The sequence below is a fragment of the Symphodus melops genome (assembly GCF_947650265.1).
Source record: "Symphodus melops genome assembly, chromosome: 4".
NCBI classification, from domain to species: Eukaryota; Metazoa; Chordata; class Actinopteri; order Labriformes; family Labridae; genus Symphodus; species Symphodus melops.
Genome location: NC_136694.1, coordinates 18,156,547 through 18,171,711, shown reverse-complemented (window position 1 = coordinate 18,171,711; position 15,165 = coordinate 18,156,547). Strand labels below are relative to the sequence as shown.

The window sequence follows — 15,165 nt, the reverse complement described above, 5'->3', positions numbered from 1 at the left end:
CAAAATCAAGCAAAGTCCCAAAGATGTAAATATCAGTGGGAAAACTGATATTTGAAAAATCTAAGCGGTCTTGGTTCATGTTGTGCAGTATATTTATTATGACTGATTTATATTTCGGGACTCAAGACTATATCGCTTAATTTTACCGCATTGTGATTGCAAATCTTGCAAATATACTCAACTTCACTGAGCCACAAGCGAACAATTAATTATCAGTGTGTAAATGTTGGTAAAGACTGGCTAAAGTCAGCAAACATTTAAAAACACAACAAATTCCTAATTTATAAATTGCGATCTCAGAAAGGCACCATAAACTTTTACCACATTCTCCATTCATCAAATCTTCAAATTACATGTAGTTTTTTTATAGATAGCAATGTCATTCAAAGTCATGTAAAATGATGTATGGCTGCACAGCCTCCAAGTAAAATAATGCACGTTTCCTGCATGTTGCATCCATTGATTCAAAGGTCAGAAAAATTCAGATTACATAATTTACATAAGCAAAACTACATTTCTGTTGGGCAGTGGGCCCATCAGAGAATAAACCTTCATAGAGGCAAATAAAGTGATGAACAAACATCTGGAATGACCTGGCACATAGTTCAAATGACCTCCATGCATTTATCTGTCAAAGAACTGCACAGCTATCAGCCTACAGGAATGATAATTTTTACATTTAGAGAAACAAGTAACTCAACCCAAAACAACTCTTACTATATATATATAATATATATATATATACACACACACACATACATATTTTAACTGCTGAACAAAATACAACAATCAAACTATGCTGTGCATCAACTTTCCCTTTTGAACAAGCTGCTGCTGAGCAGAGCCAAACATGTTTATAGAAGCAGACAAACCTTGAACAAACCTTTTTTCTAAGGCCTTGGAGGATATTTTATTTGTCTTCTTTATATATTATTTATGTATTGGAAAATAACCCACCCCTTGAATTTCTCCCCTGATTAGAATAGACAAAGAGCAACACATATGACAGTACGTAAATTCCATTGCATTCACAACACAATACATTTTTATTTGAACACAGAAACCATTTGTACAGGAAAACATCCACAGCCTCAGCTGAATAGGTAACACTGGCTCAACTCATGTGATGGCTGCTGGTGAAATTGAAGGATAAAGCAGACAACTGCACTCAAATTCACTGAAGGAAGCAGCTTTAACAAATCAAACACCAGCTAAATGTTTTAAAGCACCACGTTACAGCTCATGCATGAAATCAAAAATAGTATTTCTGATCAACAAACAAACATACCCCAGTCTAAAATGTTTGACAGGCACAGACACTGAGCTCACTGCTGATCTGGAAAGTTGAAGTTCAGAATAACAGGTATATAACATTGGATTTCTAAAAATAAAAAATAAAAAAAAGGTAAACATTTTACATCAGGACCGATGGGATACAAGTCCATCAATATCACATTCTGCAGTTATTCCACCAATGAAAAGTGGTGGATTAACAATTTGACAGAAAACAGACAAAGGAATGTGGACATTTTTCCTGCCTAAATCTTCCAGCCACACAAAAAAAATATGTCATAAAGATTCAGTGGTACAGGGAAGGTAAGGACAACAATGAAACACTTGAACTGATCTGTGATTGTTGACATGTACTGCATCAGAAACACACAGGCACATTGACATCGGTATCAGCAGACGGCAATCACAGCTGTTTAAAGTTTGTAACATGCCACCACACATGAGCATGACTGCAGGAAACAGCAACACAAATGTTCCAGAAGTGATCTTTTTTTTTAATTGAACATCTTGTTTATAAATGAAAACATAATTAAACCTCTTCTTTGTTACTTTGCTTGATCAGTCTAGATCAAAAAGGGTGCTCAGAGTGTTGAAAAAAAAAAAAAACTGCAGTACACTGAAAATTTCTGAGGGGTAGGGAGTGGATATGGAAAACGTTTTATCCTTCATGTGATATAACCTATGATAGAAATATTGTATATTCTCCAATCATTGTGGCCCAATGAGAAATCCTTAAAGATTACCACAACAATGTTATAACACCATAATAACAAACGTAAACCAAGCAGTTGTATTGCACTGTTCCACTGCCCTGTGAGCAGCTATTATGAGAACAGACACCAACCTTAAAGTCTCAGATGCAAACCAAGCATTAGAGGTGCAATGTATCCCAGTTAATCCATGATCTGTTTGGATCACTCCACACGGTTCAGAATGCACGTCATTGGAAATCTATCATCAGGGGTGTAAAACAAATGAACTGGCTATTACTCCCTGTGCAGAATCACAGTGAAAAGAAAGCTTTAAGTAGTGCATGTAGAGCTGTTACACTGGAGGACTGTCCCGTCTCCTCTTAGATATTGTCAGGAGAGTCTTGCGTAAATTTTTATACAGAAAAGTTTGATTCGTTGTGCCTTAAAATGCAGTGAGTCGTGTTTTATTGAGGTGTAGAAAACTTATATCATCCCTACCAATTGTATATGTTCGATATTAGCGAAACAAACATACACTGATATAAACCTGTCTGGAGTTGGAATTGGTTCAAGTGTCTTATTTAGTTTCGGCTGAAGAGGTTTGAATTGTTAGAAAGTCTTAGGTTGGTTGTAGTTTTTATCATTAATATAAATATTATTGTTGCTTTCTTTTTCGAGCTGTTGTAACATGGTCATTTCCCCTAATGGGGGGTTGAATAAGAATGATGGAGTGAAAACAGCTCATGTACTACAGAAATAAAGGCCACAAAAGGAAAGTCTTTAGCATCAATAGTGATTTCACGTGAAATAGTCCAGCTGCCGTTTCATCACACTCGGTGTTTGACAGCTCGGAACATGTAAGTGTAAATCTCATCATATATTCTTCACTACAAAGATGCTAATGTGAATGTGGAGCTGTGTAACACCAACGCCTCACAATATGCGATGACAAAGGTGCAATAACAAAGACTTCTTGGAAATATTTCTAATGTTTCATCATGAAAATACAATTATAAAATGATGAATGAAACAATTGCTGATGTCAAATAAGTGTCTTTCATAATGACCCAGTGCTGACTGTTAACTGTTAGAGCATGCAGGGTTGTCAAACTGTATGGCCCAATGTGAGCTTGTCTGAAAGAATTAAATGATCCTGAACATTCAAACTCGAATGTGAAAGTTTCCCTGCACCATGTTTTAATTCATGTGTAATCACCAAGCTTTAAATGTCAAGGAAAGTATGATAGAAAACATGATAAAATAGAATCCCCTCCAATCCCCCAGTCAATCCTTGCCTGATCATTTTCCATTTATACAGCTCTTGAAGGTAACTTTAGATTATATTCAGCCATGAAGGGAAAACAAAATGTCACGAATGGCCAAAAGTTTCTAAGGAGATGCAAAAGAACATAGTTTCTAAGACCTCCTTAAGTGAACCGTTTAGCTTTTGTAGTGTGAATGGGAGTGTTAGTCTGGTGTTGAATGGCTTTGTATAGATGGTGAAAATAGAACGATGTAAATGGAAACTATAATACTGCTTAGACCAATCAAAATTGGTTTCAGCAGCTTGTTGATTTGACTTAAACGCATCCATTTGAGGTTAAACTTTGAAGTCAGCTTGTGCATTATAGACTAGAGGGGGAAGTTGTGTTTAATTTGAAGAATAATTCTTCTACACCTCCAGTCCAATCACTCTCAGGTCTCTGTATCTGCTAAGCTTCATCAGCAGCTCCTTTATAACTCCTTGACTATTTGCATGATAGTTTTTCAAAAATTAAAACAGCAATGTGTAACTACAGGTTATTTATTTAATTATGTTTCTGAATTAAAGGTAGCCCAAAGGTCCAGGGGCAGAAAGAGCTGATTTAATTGAACATAGATGTTAATGTAAGTTTTCAGTAAATCACAAAGTCTGGACAAGGGTTCTTATTTACAATGTCAGATTTTCTCTTACATGCATCATATTATGTAACCAGCGTCATTGAACCAATGACACAGGATGAACACTGGCTTATTCTCCGACATGAGTAGTATATTTGACGTGACAAGGCGGTTCTACTTAATGACCAAATTGACTCTTTGTGAAGAGGGTTACAATGAAATAGATGCCATTTTAAGAGTATTCATTTTAGAATTAGCTCAACTTTTGCCTGGGATTCCTTTGTTTTTGTTTTTTTATAAATATATTTTGGATGAAGACAAACTGATGCAGCACTTCCCCTGACAGTGCCAGTGAGATGGGGAGAGAGAGAGAGAGAGAGAGAGAAAGAGAGAGAGAGAATGCCAGAGTGGGAAACTCAAAAGGAGATGAATGGTCTTTGAGGTCACTACCAGTCTGCATTATCCCAGGTTTCCTCGGCAGGTTTTGTGGGACTCTTCTTCGTCTTAGCCTCTGCGTTCTCCCAGTTGTTGTCCCAGGCCTCCCAGCTCTCCCCCGTGCTGTTTTTGTTGTTGGACGCTGCTTCAGAGCCCCAATTGTCCCAACTGTCAGAACTCTTCTTTGCAGAGTTATCTGCGATGGTCCAGCTGTCACTGCTGGGGGATTTCTTTGCCTTTAAGGAGGTGTTGCTGCCAAAGGTTTCCCAGAAGTCCTTTGCAACAGGCTGGCTAGAACTGCCCTGATATCCCTCAGTAGCATCCATGTTCTGATAGCTATCTCCAGCAGATCTGAGCACAGAAATATCAGTGAGAAATCCTTGAACAGCTCACGTGTTACAAAACTTGGGAGATCTAAACTGCATTAAAAAAAATGTATTTACCCATCTTCCGCTTTTCCAGAGAAGAGATTTGTCAATTTCGCTCCAGCTCCCTGAACCTACAAAGAGAACATTTTTAAATGACAAAATGATGCAGTTGTTACTTCAAGTGCTAAAGAATCATGCCCTTGTGACAAAAATTAATTAAACCTTCATAAGAAAACTAAATCTAAAAGCTAAAGAAATAAATAAATCAAAGTTTCATCAATCCACTACACATCAGGCTGCAACATTACTTTTAGCATCAGAGGTCATTATATGAAAAGAAACTGTGGTGACTCTTGACATCAGACAGGCTAGCTACTGAGTACTCACCACCAGATAAAAAATGGCAGCAAGAAAAATAAAGATCACATGAAGTTAGTATTGTTCAAACATTCATTATCACAGCAAAACCAGCCTCCTTTGAGATTACAGACTAAGAGACCCAGGAATGATTTGTTTTTTTTGTTTGGGTCATTCCTGCCTCCAGAGGCTGGTTTTGCTTGTGCACAGTGTGGCAGATGTCTGCCCATCCTACCTTGTTTGCCAGCCCAGACATGCTGATGGCCATTTCATCTAGCAATTTGCCATCTTTCACCTGGATGAGCCACATAATTATTACAAACTTATAAAGACAATGTCCTGATAAAAAAATACATTAAATGTGCGGCAATTTGGTTTTGATTGTGAGAAAAGCAATTTGCATTTTAGTCAATGTTGCTGATTAGCAACAGGAGAAAAAATGTAGTCTGAGAGCAGCTTAAGATTATTCACCAAAAGGAAAATGGTTCAAAGTAAAGCAGTTAGACATTTTGCAAGAGAGAAAGATTTTGTTACAGAAGCACATACTATTGACACCTTAAATCACTAATGCCAACTTTACATTAAACGACTCAAACCTTAGTTCAGAAGCATCATTACGGGGTTTTTTTCTACCTTGAAGAGATAGTCCACTGAGCTACTCAGATGAACCCCAAAGTCACAGCCATGAGCCGTTTCACTGCCAAAAAGTGTCAGAGGACTTAAGCATATATTGAAGCTCTCTGGGTTTGTACATACAAGGCATACAGCACTCGGCATTAAATCAGCCTAGTTAGAGACCAAGACTACGGTGTGTTATCTTTTGGCCTAGACCAGTAAGGTTGGCTAAAAACTGCTTAATTGATGAATGAGAAAACACAACACCAATTAAATCTTTCCTGATTTTAATGTAGGATTTAAACTGGGATTGGATGTTTGATGCAAGTCTTATCAAAGGGCTTCACTCAATGTTCCATTTGCAAATCAATACAGCCTGATTTGCATAATCTTCCCAAGACTTTAGGCAGTGGTGAAAACGCTGACAACTATGAGCCACAGGAAACGTTTAGTTCCTTGAAGAGAAGTACCTGTGACTTTTAGATCGGGGGGCCTTTGGTGGAAATGAGGCCTTCAATTGTGTGTAAACTGCTGGTGACATGTTTAAGAAATGTAGCACGTAGTCGGTGAAACCTGGCAGAAAATCTTAACATATGCATCTCAAGCCTTATCCAGTGACTTAGAAAGTTAACACACCTGATCCCAAATAAACAGTTCAAAGCTGTTAGCTTCTGCACACCCACAGCTGAGTCACTCACTGAGAGTCAAACAAAGCTTGGATTTCTGTTCTGCATGCTTGAAACGCAGCTTCCGTCGTTTAATGTAAGCTGGCACAAAGCAGATAAAGTGGCACAGACAAGCAGTGTAGAAAAAAGCACATTCACATCTGAAGCTGTTATTGTGTCTCTAAAGCGCTCTATGCCACCACCAAGTCGACAACTTCAAACATCAATGTTACCTTTTCTTGAGTGGGTTTGATAACATTCTCATTTAATGTCTGTCCTAACTCTGTGGCCTAGTTGGGAGTCAGAGGGGAGAATTCACTTGAATGAAACACAGTTGAACATTCACAGTAGAGCAAGACACTGAGCTGCTTGTTCTGCAGTTGCATGAGGTGGCTGATCATTCCCATTCACCATGACACTGAAAGAGCACTAGAGGGTGTAATGGCTCAACAAAGTGGCATCATCAGGTTACGCTTCAAGACAATTAAAAGATTTCATTATAGATTGATGAAATAAATGCCCAATGGTATTCCTTTTTTTTTTTTTTTTTTTTTAAACAACCTATAACACCTCTAGAGCTCTGCTGACCGGCTACACAAACACTGTCACGCATGAATGAAGAACACATTATTCCCAAACAAACAAACCAGAAACTCAAAGTGCACATAACCCAAAAAAAAAAAAAAAAAGTTGCTTTGTGTTAATGCATCCAAGCAGAAGAATGTGTATTCACAAGTTTGCCATTGTAACTTAGCAAGAACTGACAAGCTGAATAAAAACAACGTAACATGTTGAATAATAAAGAAAGAAATAAGACCATGAAGCAGAAAAAGCGCCATGCACCTATTATCTGCTTTACCGGTTCTGGGGGTGCTTTATAGCCCCTTAACTACATCCACAGAAGGCAAAGAGATATTGAAGTAGTAACACAGTTATTACAGATTTAACATTTCATTTTTAGCAAAATGACACAAACTACATGATCCCTTCAATAAGAAGTACAGAAAAGGACACGTTAAGACAAACGCATCCTTACACACATCATACTGCTTTATTAGCAGTGTTGCTAACTGGTTACCATTCACTAGCTTACCTTTAAGGTTGCTTGGTTAGCCAGTTTACTTGTCTGAAGGAGGGAAACAGGAGGACGTTAAAACCTGAGAGTCATGACTTTGTTCAGTAATACTGGCTCACGCACAGACATAACGCAGCATCTTTGGCTTGCATGCACTTACATTATCTTTTGCAATGGAAGCAAACTTGCTCGCCCCAACAGTAAAACTGCTCCAACCCTGCCACAAAGCAAGAACAAGAAACAGTCACAGGGGAGAACCGGTTGAAATTACAATTCATCAATAAAAGTAACATCAAGTGACTTACTGAGTAAATTGAAGACATGGCATTGTTCATGAAGTCATCTTCTTTCTTCTCCGGAGTCACTGTGTTGCCAAATCCAACGTACCGATTCTCTTGATTTCCACTGTACCCCCCTCCACTGAAGACGTATTCAAAACAATATTTTAATAAACAGCTATTTAAAAGAAAAAAAAAAAAGATACAGCAGAAGAGGGGCCGACATGTTCTTTGAAAAGACGCCGGGCTCTTACCTCTGATAGGAGTTCACATCATCACTCAACCAGTCTTCGAAAGCTTTGTCTCCAGATTTTGCAGAGTTTTGTCCGGGTCCTCCAGAGCTTTAAAAAACACAAACATGAATTCACCGCTTATACATCTGTCCTGATATCTGACAATACCTTCAGCTAGAGTGAGTTAGATATCCTTCAGTTTTACCGGTGAGAGGATGAAAGGCTGGTCTTAGGTTGAGGAGATGTCCAGTTTACGGCAGGGGATGTTTCAATGGACCACTCCTTGCCCTCTGCTAGAGTTGCCACCTGTCAACAAAGACATGCAAGTTGCTGTACAAGTCCGATCCTTTTTAAAATATTGATGTATTATGAATAGAAACTAAACTCTGGTGTTATAGTTTCAACATTAAAAACACACCTGGTCTCTGAAGAGAGCAGCCGCTTTGCTGTTGTATTTATCCTGCAGGTTCAAGCTGGGATCATAATCCTCTTGGAGTTCAAGAAACTGACGGAATTTTCCATTTCCTCCCGCTTTCATCTTCTCAAGCTCTATATCTTTCCACTTGTCCATGGAGACTGAGCGCACAAAGCTAGAGGCAGAGCAGATGTACGGTCAGTCACAGCAGCAATGAATGTACACAGACACTGAGGTTGACTTCAGAAGGGCGCTGTGAACTCGTTCATCTGATTTGATCAAGTTCTTACAAAAGCACACATCAATATCCTCCACTAAAGTCTGACAGCAGAAAACAGCCCGCTCGTTGTTACCTGAGATGGACTCCCAGGCCCCTGTGCTTCCCAGAGCACTCCAAACAAATCCAGATCCCATAGGTGACACTGACCCATTGAGGATTAAAAGCTCCACACTCAAAACATAGCTGAAACAAACAGAGAGGTGTGTTCCATTTATTTATCTGTCAAATTCATGTTGCAGAGACTTCTGAATGTAAAGAAAACATGTAGACTTCTGTTTTTTGTCTTCAAGTATTTCATTTAAGTAGTTCAAAATAATTATATATTTATTTATACAACAGATAACACAGAACACAGATAAAAGCAGAGAAGTCTTGTAAAAGTGGATAGCTGCTTAATACAAAGCCCTCCAATCATCGGCTTCTTATCATGTGAACCAGTGAGGTGACACTACAAAAACTACAAAACTAAGCCTCATGAGATAGTTGCTATAAAGACTTACATTATTCTCCTCTTGGGTTCTCACTTCCTTCAGAACTCGTCTGGTCCTTGGACTCGCCATGTTGACCCAAACTGAAAAAAATGATTGTAGAGGATCATCTTTACTACAAGAAAATGACTGATTTTTCCTAACGCTGAAAGCACAATCTCTAAGTGGACTATCTCTTCAAGAGTCCAAGCTTAAGTACATGTGAGACGTGATCTTTTTATTATGAACATGGTTCAGTTTCAATGCATGGATTTGCTCTAGTGTCTTTAAAAGCTGCAGAGTGGTGAGAGAAAAAAAAAACTCTTTGGATGATTTGTTAGAAAAAAAACTTGGACGTTCGACTCATTCGACGGGCTCGTAAGGGATGAACTGTGTCTTGTCTGGGAAGTGTATGAAAGCAGCAGGCTGCACACAGAGACATAAAGCTGCTGTGAAATCTCCCTGAATAACACTGGATAACAGTGAAATGTTCAACACACTACCAGTTACTGCTAACACATTTTTAAACAATGGTTTTGTTACATGTAGTGTATTAATCCTGTTTTATAGTTTACCAACAATGATTGTACTGTGATCATTTTAAGGACTTGTCTTTAACACCAATGTGATGAACGGTTGAGAAAGGGCTTCACAAAGAAACGTGTTTTAAAGTTTCATTGTAGTGTCCTTGGTTCAAACTTGGTTTAATATAAATACTGATATGAGCACAGTTTGTCTTTTTTGGCCATGTCAGATCCTGTTAATGTAAAAAAAACAAAAAAAAAACACAAGTTCTTGATACACACTCTCAGCTCTGTCCCAGTCTGCTGCACCCAGCCTTCATGTATTTCTTTGCATTATGTTCAACTTACTATGAAATGTCAAAATGTTTTAATCCCATCTTTTATTATCATCAATCATATTGTATTTTTTTTTAGATACATTAACATAACAACTGTACAGAAACTGTGTTTAAAGATGGAACAGATAGCTGGGGAGATGGGATGGATGGCTACCTCGGCTTTAAAAATGTGTGAAAAGAGTGAACAAAATCACATCACAATTTAGCAAAGGGGCCATAAGTATAAAACATGTAATATCTAAATAATCCGATTCATGACTAATCCATTTTCAATCTTATCAATTCAAGAGTTACTTTTATTCACATAGTTATCCAAAGATCACTGGATCAGTATCATGGACAGGACAGCCTGTCAGACAGGTGTGATGTTTTCACATGAGGCCCTCAGAGGAGAGACATTAGTAGGTTTAAACAGAGAGAGATGTCAGCAGAGAGAGAAGTCTCTGTTGACTGCTAAGATTCAATGTCCAGCCTGTCTGTGTGGTCTGATGTCTGTTTTCATCTAGAGCAGGGTTGCTTCCTGGTTAAGCTTATAGCACATTAATTAACTGTATCAAAATGGATAATAAAAACAAGGCCTGTACGTCATCATGTTATACATAAATTATACGTTCATCAACCTGTGATAAATGGCTGAGCTGTCATGCTGACCTTTGTGTCCAAATGAAACTCGATTATTCAGGTTACTACACAAACCTGCAGTCGTGTCACAAATAGCTAACAAACACGGGATTACAACTTCATTTCACACTGAATGTAAACAACATTAAGGTGACATAACGCTGTAATTCTTTAGATGATTATTTTAACCGCATTTCCCAGACGACAACTCAAAACTATTCTTGTTTTAAAGTAAATTATTTCAGCCTCTATGGTTGAATGTAGATGCTAATGCTAGCTGTGGAGCTTGCCAGCTGATCCGTTACCTGTCAGTGATTGGATGAAACGCTGTTTTCACAGGCTCTGCTGGCTCCGCCGGTAAACTCTACCAAGGTTTCTTTGCTGTGAAAGAAGCTGAAACATTTACTTTCACAGACTTTGTAACGCCGACAAAATGTGTATTAAAACGACGGACTGTTGATGTCACACACCGGTAGCCATGTTCCTGTTTGCATACGTTGGCAGTGCAAAGCATCATGGGAGCGTTTTGGAGTCGGCTGCACTGAGAGAGCTATGACCGGGGGTGTTTCTCTGTCATTAAATCAACAACAGTTTTGTTAATAGATAAAACAATGCATAGCTTTTTTTTCTTTTTTTTTTAAATTAAAAAGACACCCCTGTTCATGACAAGTGAACAGCGGTCCGGTACCTGAGTCCTACCTTTAAAGGCTGGTACAAAGCTGGCCTACAAGGCATACCTTTTTGTTCACCTTTGTTACAATAATTAACTAACATTAAAATAAATGAAATAAGATGACGCCAAAGAAAATGGTTGCTTTCTAAAGCTTCTTTTGTTCTAATATTTTAAAGTGTTCTTTGTTCATTCATTGTGTATGGCTGAATGTTTGCCCACATAATTGTATGAAACATTGTTCCCCTTTTCTGTCCTCCATTGAAATAGGCTACTGTTTTTTGAGCTGTGAAGATTACTTTGTGGTTATTTCACTTCTTGATAAAAGAAAAACAGCACATCAGTCTATCCAGTCCTGCAAGTGCAAAAAGGAGAGTTTCACATGTTGATAAAGGAGCTGCAGAATTATCCCAATCGCTTCCAGGTGTCATCCAGGATGTCAGTGGTCCGGTTTGATTTGCTTTGAGCATACTGGAATCACACAATAAAAGAAAACCATCAATGTCCATGAAGGAACTGAACCTGAAGCGGCTGGCAGTTTTGTGAGTTAAAGGCAAAGGCCTTTACCCAAAAATAACCCTTAATAACCCCAACTGATTTGTTCTTAATGCGCCTCATTTATAGCTCTGCCTGGCATTATTGTCTGAAAGCTCGGTCGAGGCAACATTTCCAGGCAGCATTGATAGACTTCCAAAGCCCCTTTCAGTAACAAATATGTCACTTAGGCTTCGATCATTATTATGTGCAGTCTCGGGGTGTAACAGACCGGTGGCATTCAGTCTAAAGACCGGCACAAACCACTAGCCCCTTAGTTTCATGCCATCAACCACAGCACATGCCACTGGACTAATGGCATATGCCACTGACTTGGCCACTGTGTCTCACAGTTTCTTCATGATAATTGTGTCTTCATCATGGCAAGATTTGCAGCAATCTGCACTTTGGTTGCTTTGTCCAGGCTGAAAAATTGTAACACAGCTGAAAATTCATTTTATTTCAATAAAAAGTTTTTTTAATTTTTATTTTATTTAACCTTTATTTAACCAGGAAAGAAAACTCATTGAGATTAAAAATAAAAACTCTTTTTCAAGAGTGACCTGGACATTTAAAGGTATAAATATAAGCTTACATAATTTGTCTGTCAAACTCAATTTACACTTGATATTTTCAAGGCTAGAAATCTGTGGTGGTTTAAATATTGAAATATTGAAGTATTGAGGATTGAACACTGTTCAAGCATCAATCTGTTTATCTAATAGAACATGTTACTAGTCCTCAGTACAAATGCTTCCAACCTCCAGAAGTGTTGTCTTGTCTATTCAGACAAATACACTTGCCAACTGTACTGATATCTGATGGATGATATCAAAAATGCTATCATATGCTTATTCCTTATCTATAAATGTATTTATGATGAGGTCAAGTGGATGGAGCTGACTCTCTCTTATTTCAGGTTAATGATTGAAAGTTAATGCCTGGCAATAAAGATAGTAACTGTCCACTGTTCCTCTTGTGTATCATGAATGAATACGTTTTGACTAGCATTCAGTAGTTATATTTTTGTGAAGATCTGACTTTTAGTGAGATAAGACAGGTGTCTGAAAAATGTTGACACCTTTGTGTATGAAATTCATATCTTTTGAGGAACCTGAAGAATAAAGTAAAGTCAGTACTTATGATGAGGTGTTAAATAACAGTGTTGTGTCCTGTGTGGGTTATGGTCATTACCTAATGACATTCGGGGCTTATCTGATGAAATGGAGGTATAAAAGATGGTGTTGCTTCAGCAAGGGAGCGAATGTAAGCTGTGATCACCATGAGTGCCTCAACAAGTCTGAGAGTGCGCCTGCCAGTGCTGGTTCTGGTGCTGGAGGTTGTAATATTAGCTCTATTTGCTTTGTTTGTCACTTACGATGATAATGCAAATGCTAAGTTACAAAACAACCAGACCAACCCGATGGAGAACTCCCTGTACAGAGACTATCCCTACTTTGCAGACGTGCAGGTGATGATCTTCGTGGGCTTCGGCTGCTTGCTGGCCTTCTTTCGATTCTATGGTTTCAGTGGGTTAGTCTTCAACTTTCTCACTGCAACATTTACAATCCAGTGGGCCATCCTGATTCAAGGATTCTTCCAGTTCTACAGTGGTGGTAAAATCCATCTCGGAGTGATTAACCTGCTGAATGCAGAGTTTGCCTGTGCTGTGATCCTCATCTCTTTTGGAGCTGTGATTGGGAAGACCAGCCCAGTTCAGTTGCTGGTCATGGCTCTGCTGGAAGTCCCTTTTTTTTCTGTGACAGAGTGGGCTGTGTTAAAATACATCAGGATCAATGATGCAGGGGGGTCTATTCTCATCCATTTGTTTGCCTGCTATTTTGGGCTAGGGGTCACGTTTGTCCTGTACCGTCCCAGCCTGAACAAGGGACATGCTAAAGAGATTACTAGTTACCAATCTGACATCCTCTGTGTTTTGGGGACGCTGTTCCTTTGGGTGTTCTGGCCCTCATTCAACTCTGCGCTGACCTTAAAGGGTGACGATCAACACAGAGCAATCCTGCACACTTTTATCGGTCTAAGCTCATCCACTATGACTGCTTTTGCACTCTCTGCGGTGTTCAACAAGCGAGGCAAGCTCACAATGGCCGATATTCAGAACGTGACTTTGGCGGGTGGTGTGACAGTTGGAGCTTCTGTGGACATGATGATTTCTCCCGCAGCTGCATATGCTCTGGGCATCATGGGCTGCACTGCCTGTTTCTTTGGATACAGATACCTGACCCCTTTCATGGCCCGCAAGCTGAAGATCCAAGACCAGTGTGGTATTCATAACCTCCATGGGCTCACTGGCCTGATATCATCTACAGCAGGGATCTGTGCCATCCTTCTAGCTACGGAGGAAACTTACGGGCCTAGCATGTACCAGATCTTCTCCCATCGCGCTCCACCTGTGGGAGATCCAAAGCTGCTGGAGCTACAGGAGCTTATCCCGGGACTGAAACCTGGCCTGGGTCGTACAGCGCAGCAACAAGCTCTCTATCAGCTCGCAGCTATCTTCTCCACCATTGCAGCGTCCACAGCTGGCGGGATGATCACTGGTTTAGTCATGAAGCTGCCCTTCATGGCGTCCCCGTCTGATGAGGACTGCTTTGACGATGAGCTTTTCTTTGATATGCCCTCTGACTTTGAGAGCGCAAAGGATCTTAAGATCACTATAGGCAATGATGACAAAGAAAAAGTGAGCGCTGAGACCAAAAGTTGAGCTGTCATAGAGCCTATTCACAGTTGTTCCTGTTTGTAATTATTGTCATTGCAACTATTTCCAAAATGTAGATCGTTTTGAGAGTTGTTTGAAAGTGTTGTAAATGTTGGTTTATTATGTGTGTTGAGAGAGTGTGTCTGAAACTAAGCCAAAGGGTTGCTGTTGCATTTCCAGTTTTGAATTGCAATTGACAAGTAAAAGTGTAAAATATGGCAATAACCTAAGAACATGTGACGTAATGTATGGGGCTGTATTTTTTACATTGATTTTGAAATAAATGATTTGAAAATTATACCGATCGGATCTTTTTATTACTCTTTTATAATTATTCACAGTTTCACATTCATTATTTACTGTATTTAAATATGTCTACACTACCAGAAATAATGAACATAAGCACTTACAAATCAGCAAAACATCAATTTTCTTTTGGTTTAAAAACTATAAAAACAAAAGAAATACGATTAGGACAGCACTCCAAAATTGTATTTTAATTGCCACACAAAAACAATTTTCGACTGCTGTCCTACTTATGTTTATTCTTTGAAAATGTTTTTGGATTGAGCACAGTTGTTTTATGAAGAGTTGAGCGTGGAGTTATGAGGAGTTGAGCGTGTTTTTCACTATCATAATTAAAAAAATATAGATCAATGTTTTTGTTATTTGTTATGTTATTTTTTTAACATTCTACAGATAAGG

The 15,165-nt window shown here is 38.8% G+C and overlaps 2 protein-coding genes across 7 annotated transcripts; one reads left to right on the top strand and one right to left on the bottom strand.

Annotated features, from left to right (window-relative positions):
* Positions 1 to 1,013: 1,013 nt before the first annotated feature.
* arfgap1 (ADP-ribosylation factor GTPase activating protein 1) lies at positions 1,014 to 11,092 on the bottom strand. Of its 6 annotated transcripts, XM_079342649.1 has the most exons (14): positions 11,008 to 11,092; positions 10,843 to 10,918; positions 9,088 to 9,158; positions 8,661 to 8,770; positions 8,311 to 8,482; positions 8,098 to 8,198; positions 7,914 to 8,000; positions 7,687 to 7,801; positions 7,542 to 7,598; positions 7,400 to 7,432; positions 6,540 to 6,596; positions 5,262 to 5,321; positions 4,745 to 4,800; positions 1,014 to 4,652 (listed from the first exon to the last, which is right to left on the bottom strand). In XM_079342649.1, the coding sequence occupies exons 3-14, from the start codon at positions 9,145 to 9,147 to the stop codon at positions 4,313 to 4,315; spliced, it is 1,248 nt and encodes a 415-aa protein (XP_079198775.1). In that variant the 5' UTR covers positions 9,148 to 9,158; positions 10,843 to 10,918; positions 11,008 to 11,092; the 3' UTR covers positions 1,014 to 4,312. The 6 variants fall into 6 exon arrangements, with proteins under 6 accessions (XP_079198775.1, XP_079198774.1, XP_079198778.1 ...); XM_079342648.1 differs by having other exon boundaries at positions 10,843 to 11,064; XM_079342652.1 differs by lacking the exons at positions 5,262 to 5,321; positions 6,540 to 6,596 and adding an exon at positions 7,166 to 7,195 and having other exon boundaries at positions 4,745 to 4,794; positions 10,843 to 11,064.
* A 1,931-nt stretch (positions 11,093 to 13,023) lies between these two features.
* LOC306822911 (ammonium transporter Rh type B-like) lies at positions 13,024 to 14,758 on the top strand (the record flags this gene model as incomplete). The annotated part of the gene is made up of 1 exon (XM_079342210.1): positions 13,024 to 14,758. The coding sequence occupies one exon, from the start codon at positions 13,024 to 13,026 to the stop codon at positions 14,464 to 14,466; it is 1,443 nt and encodes a 480-aa protein (XP_079198336.1). The 3' UTR covers positions 14,467 to 14,758.
* Positions 14,759 to 15,165: the final 407 nt, after the last annotated feature.

Excerpts from the sequence above, each read along its gene's own strand:
- arfgap1 (XM_079342649.1), bottom strand. The coding sequence starts at position 9,147 with ATGGCGAGTCCAAGGACCAGACGAGTTCTGAAGGAAGTGAGAACCCAA. Across the intron at positions 8,199-8,310 it reads CTGCTCTCTTCAGAGACCAG|GTGGCAACTCTAGCAGAGGG; the intron begins GTGTGTTTTTAA and ends CTTTGTTGACAG. Across the intron at positions 6,597-7,399 it reads CTAACCAAGCAACCTTAAAG|GCCACAGAGTTAGGACAGAC; the intron begins GTAAGCTAGTGA and ends ACTCCCAACTAG.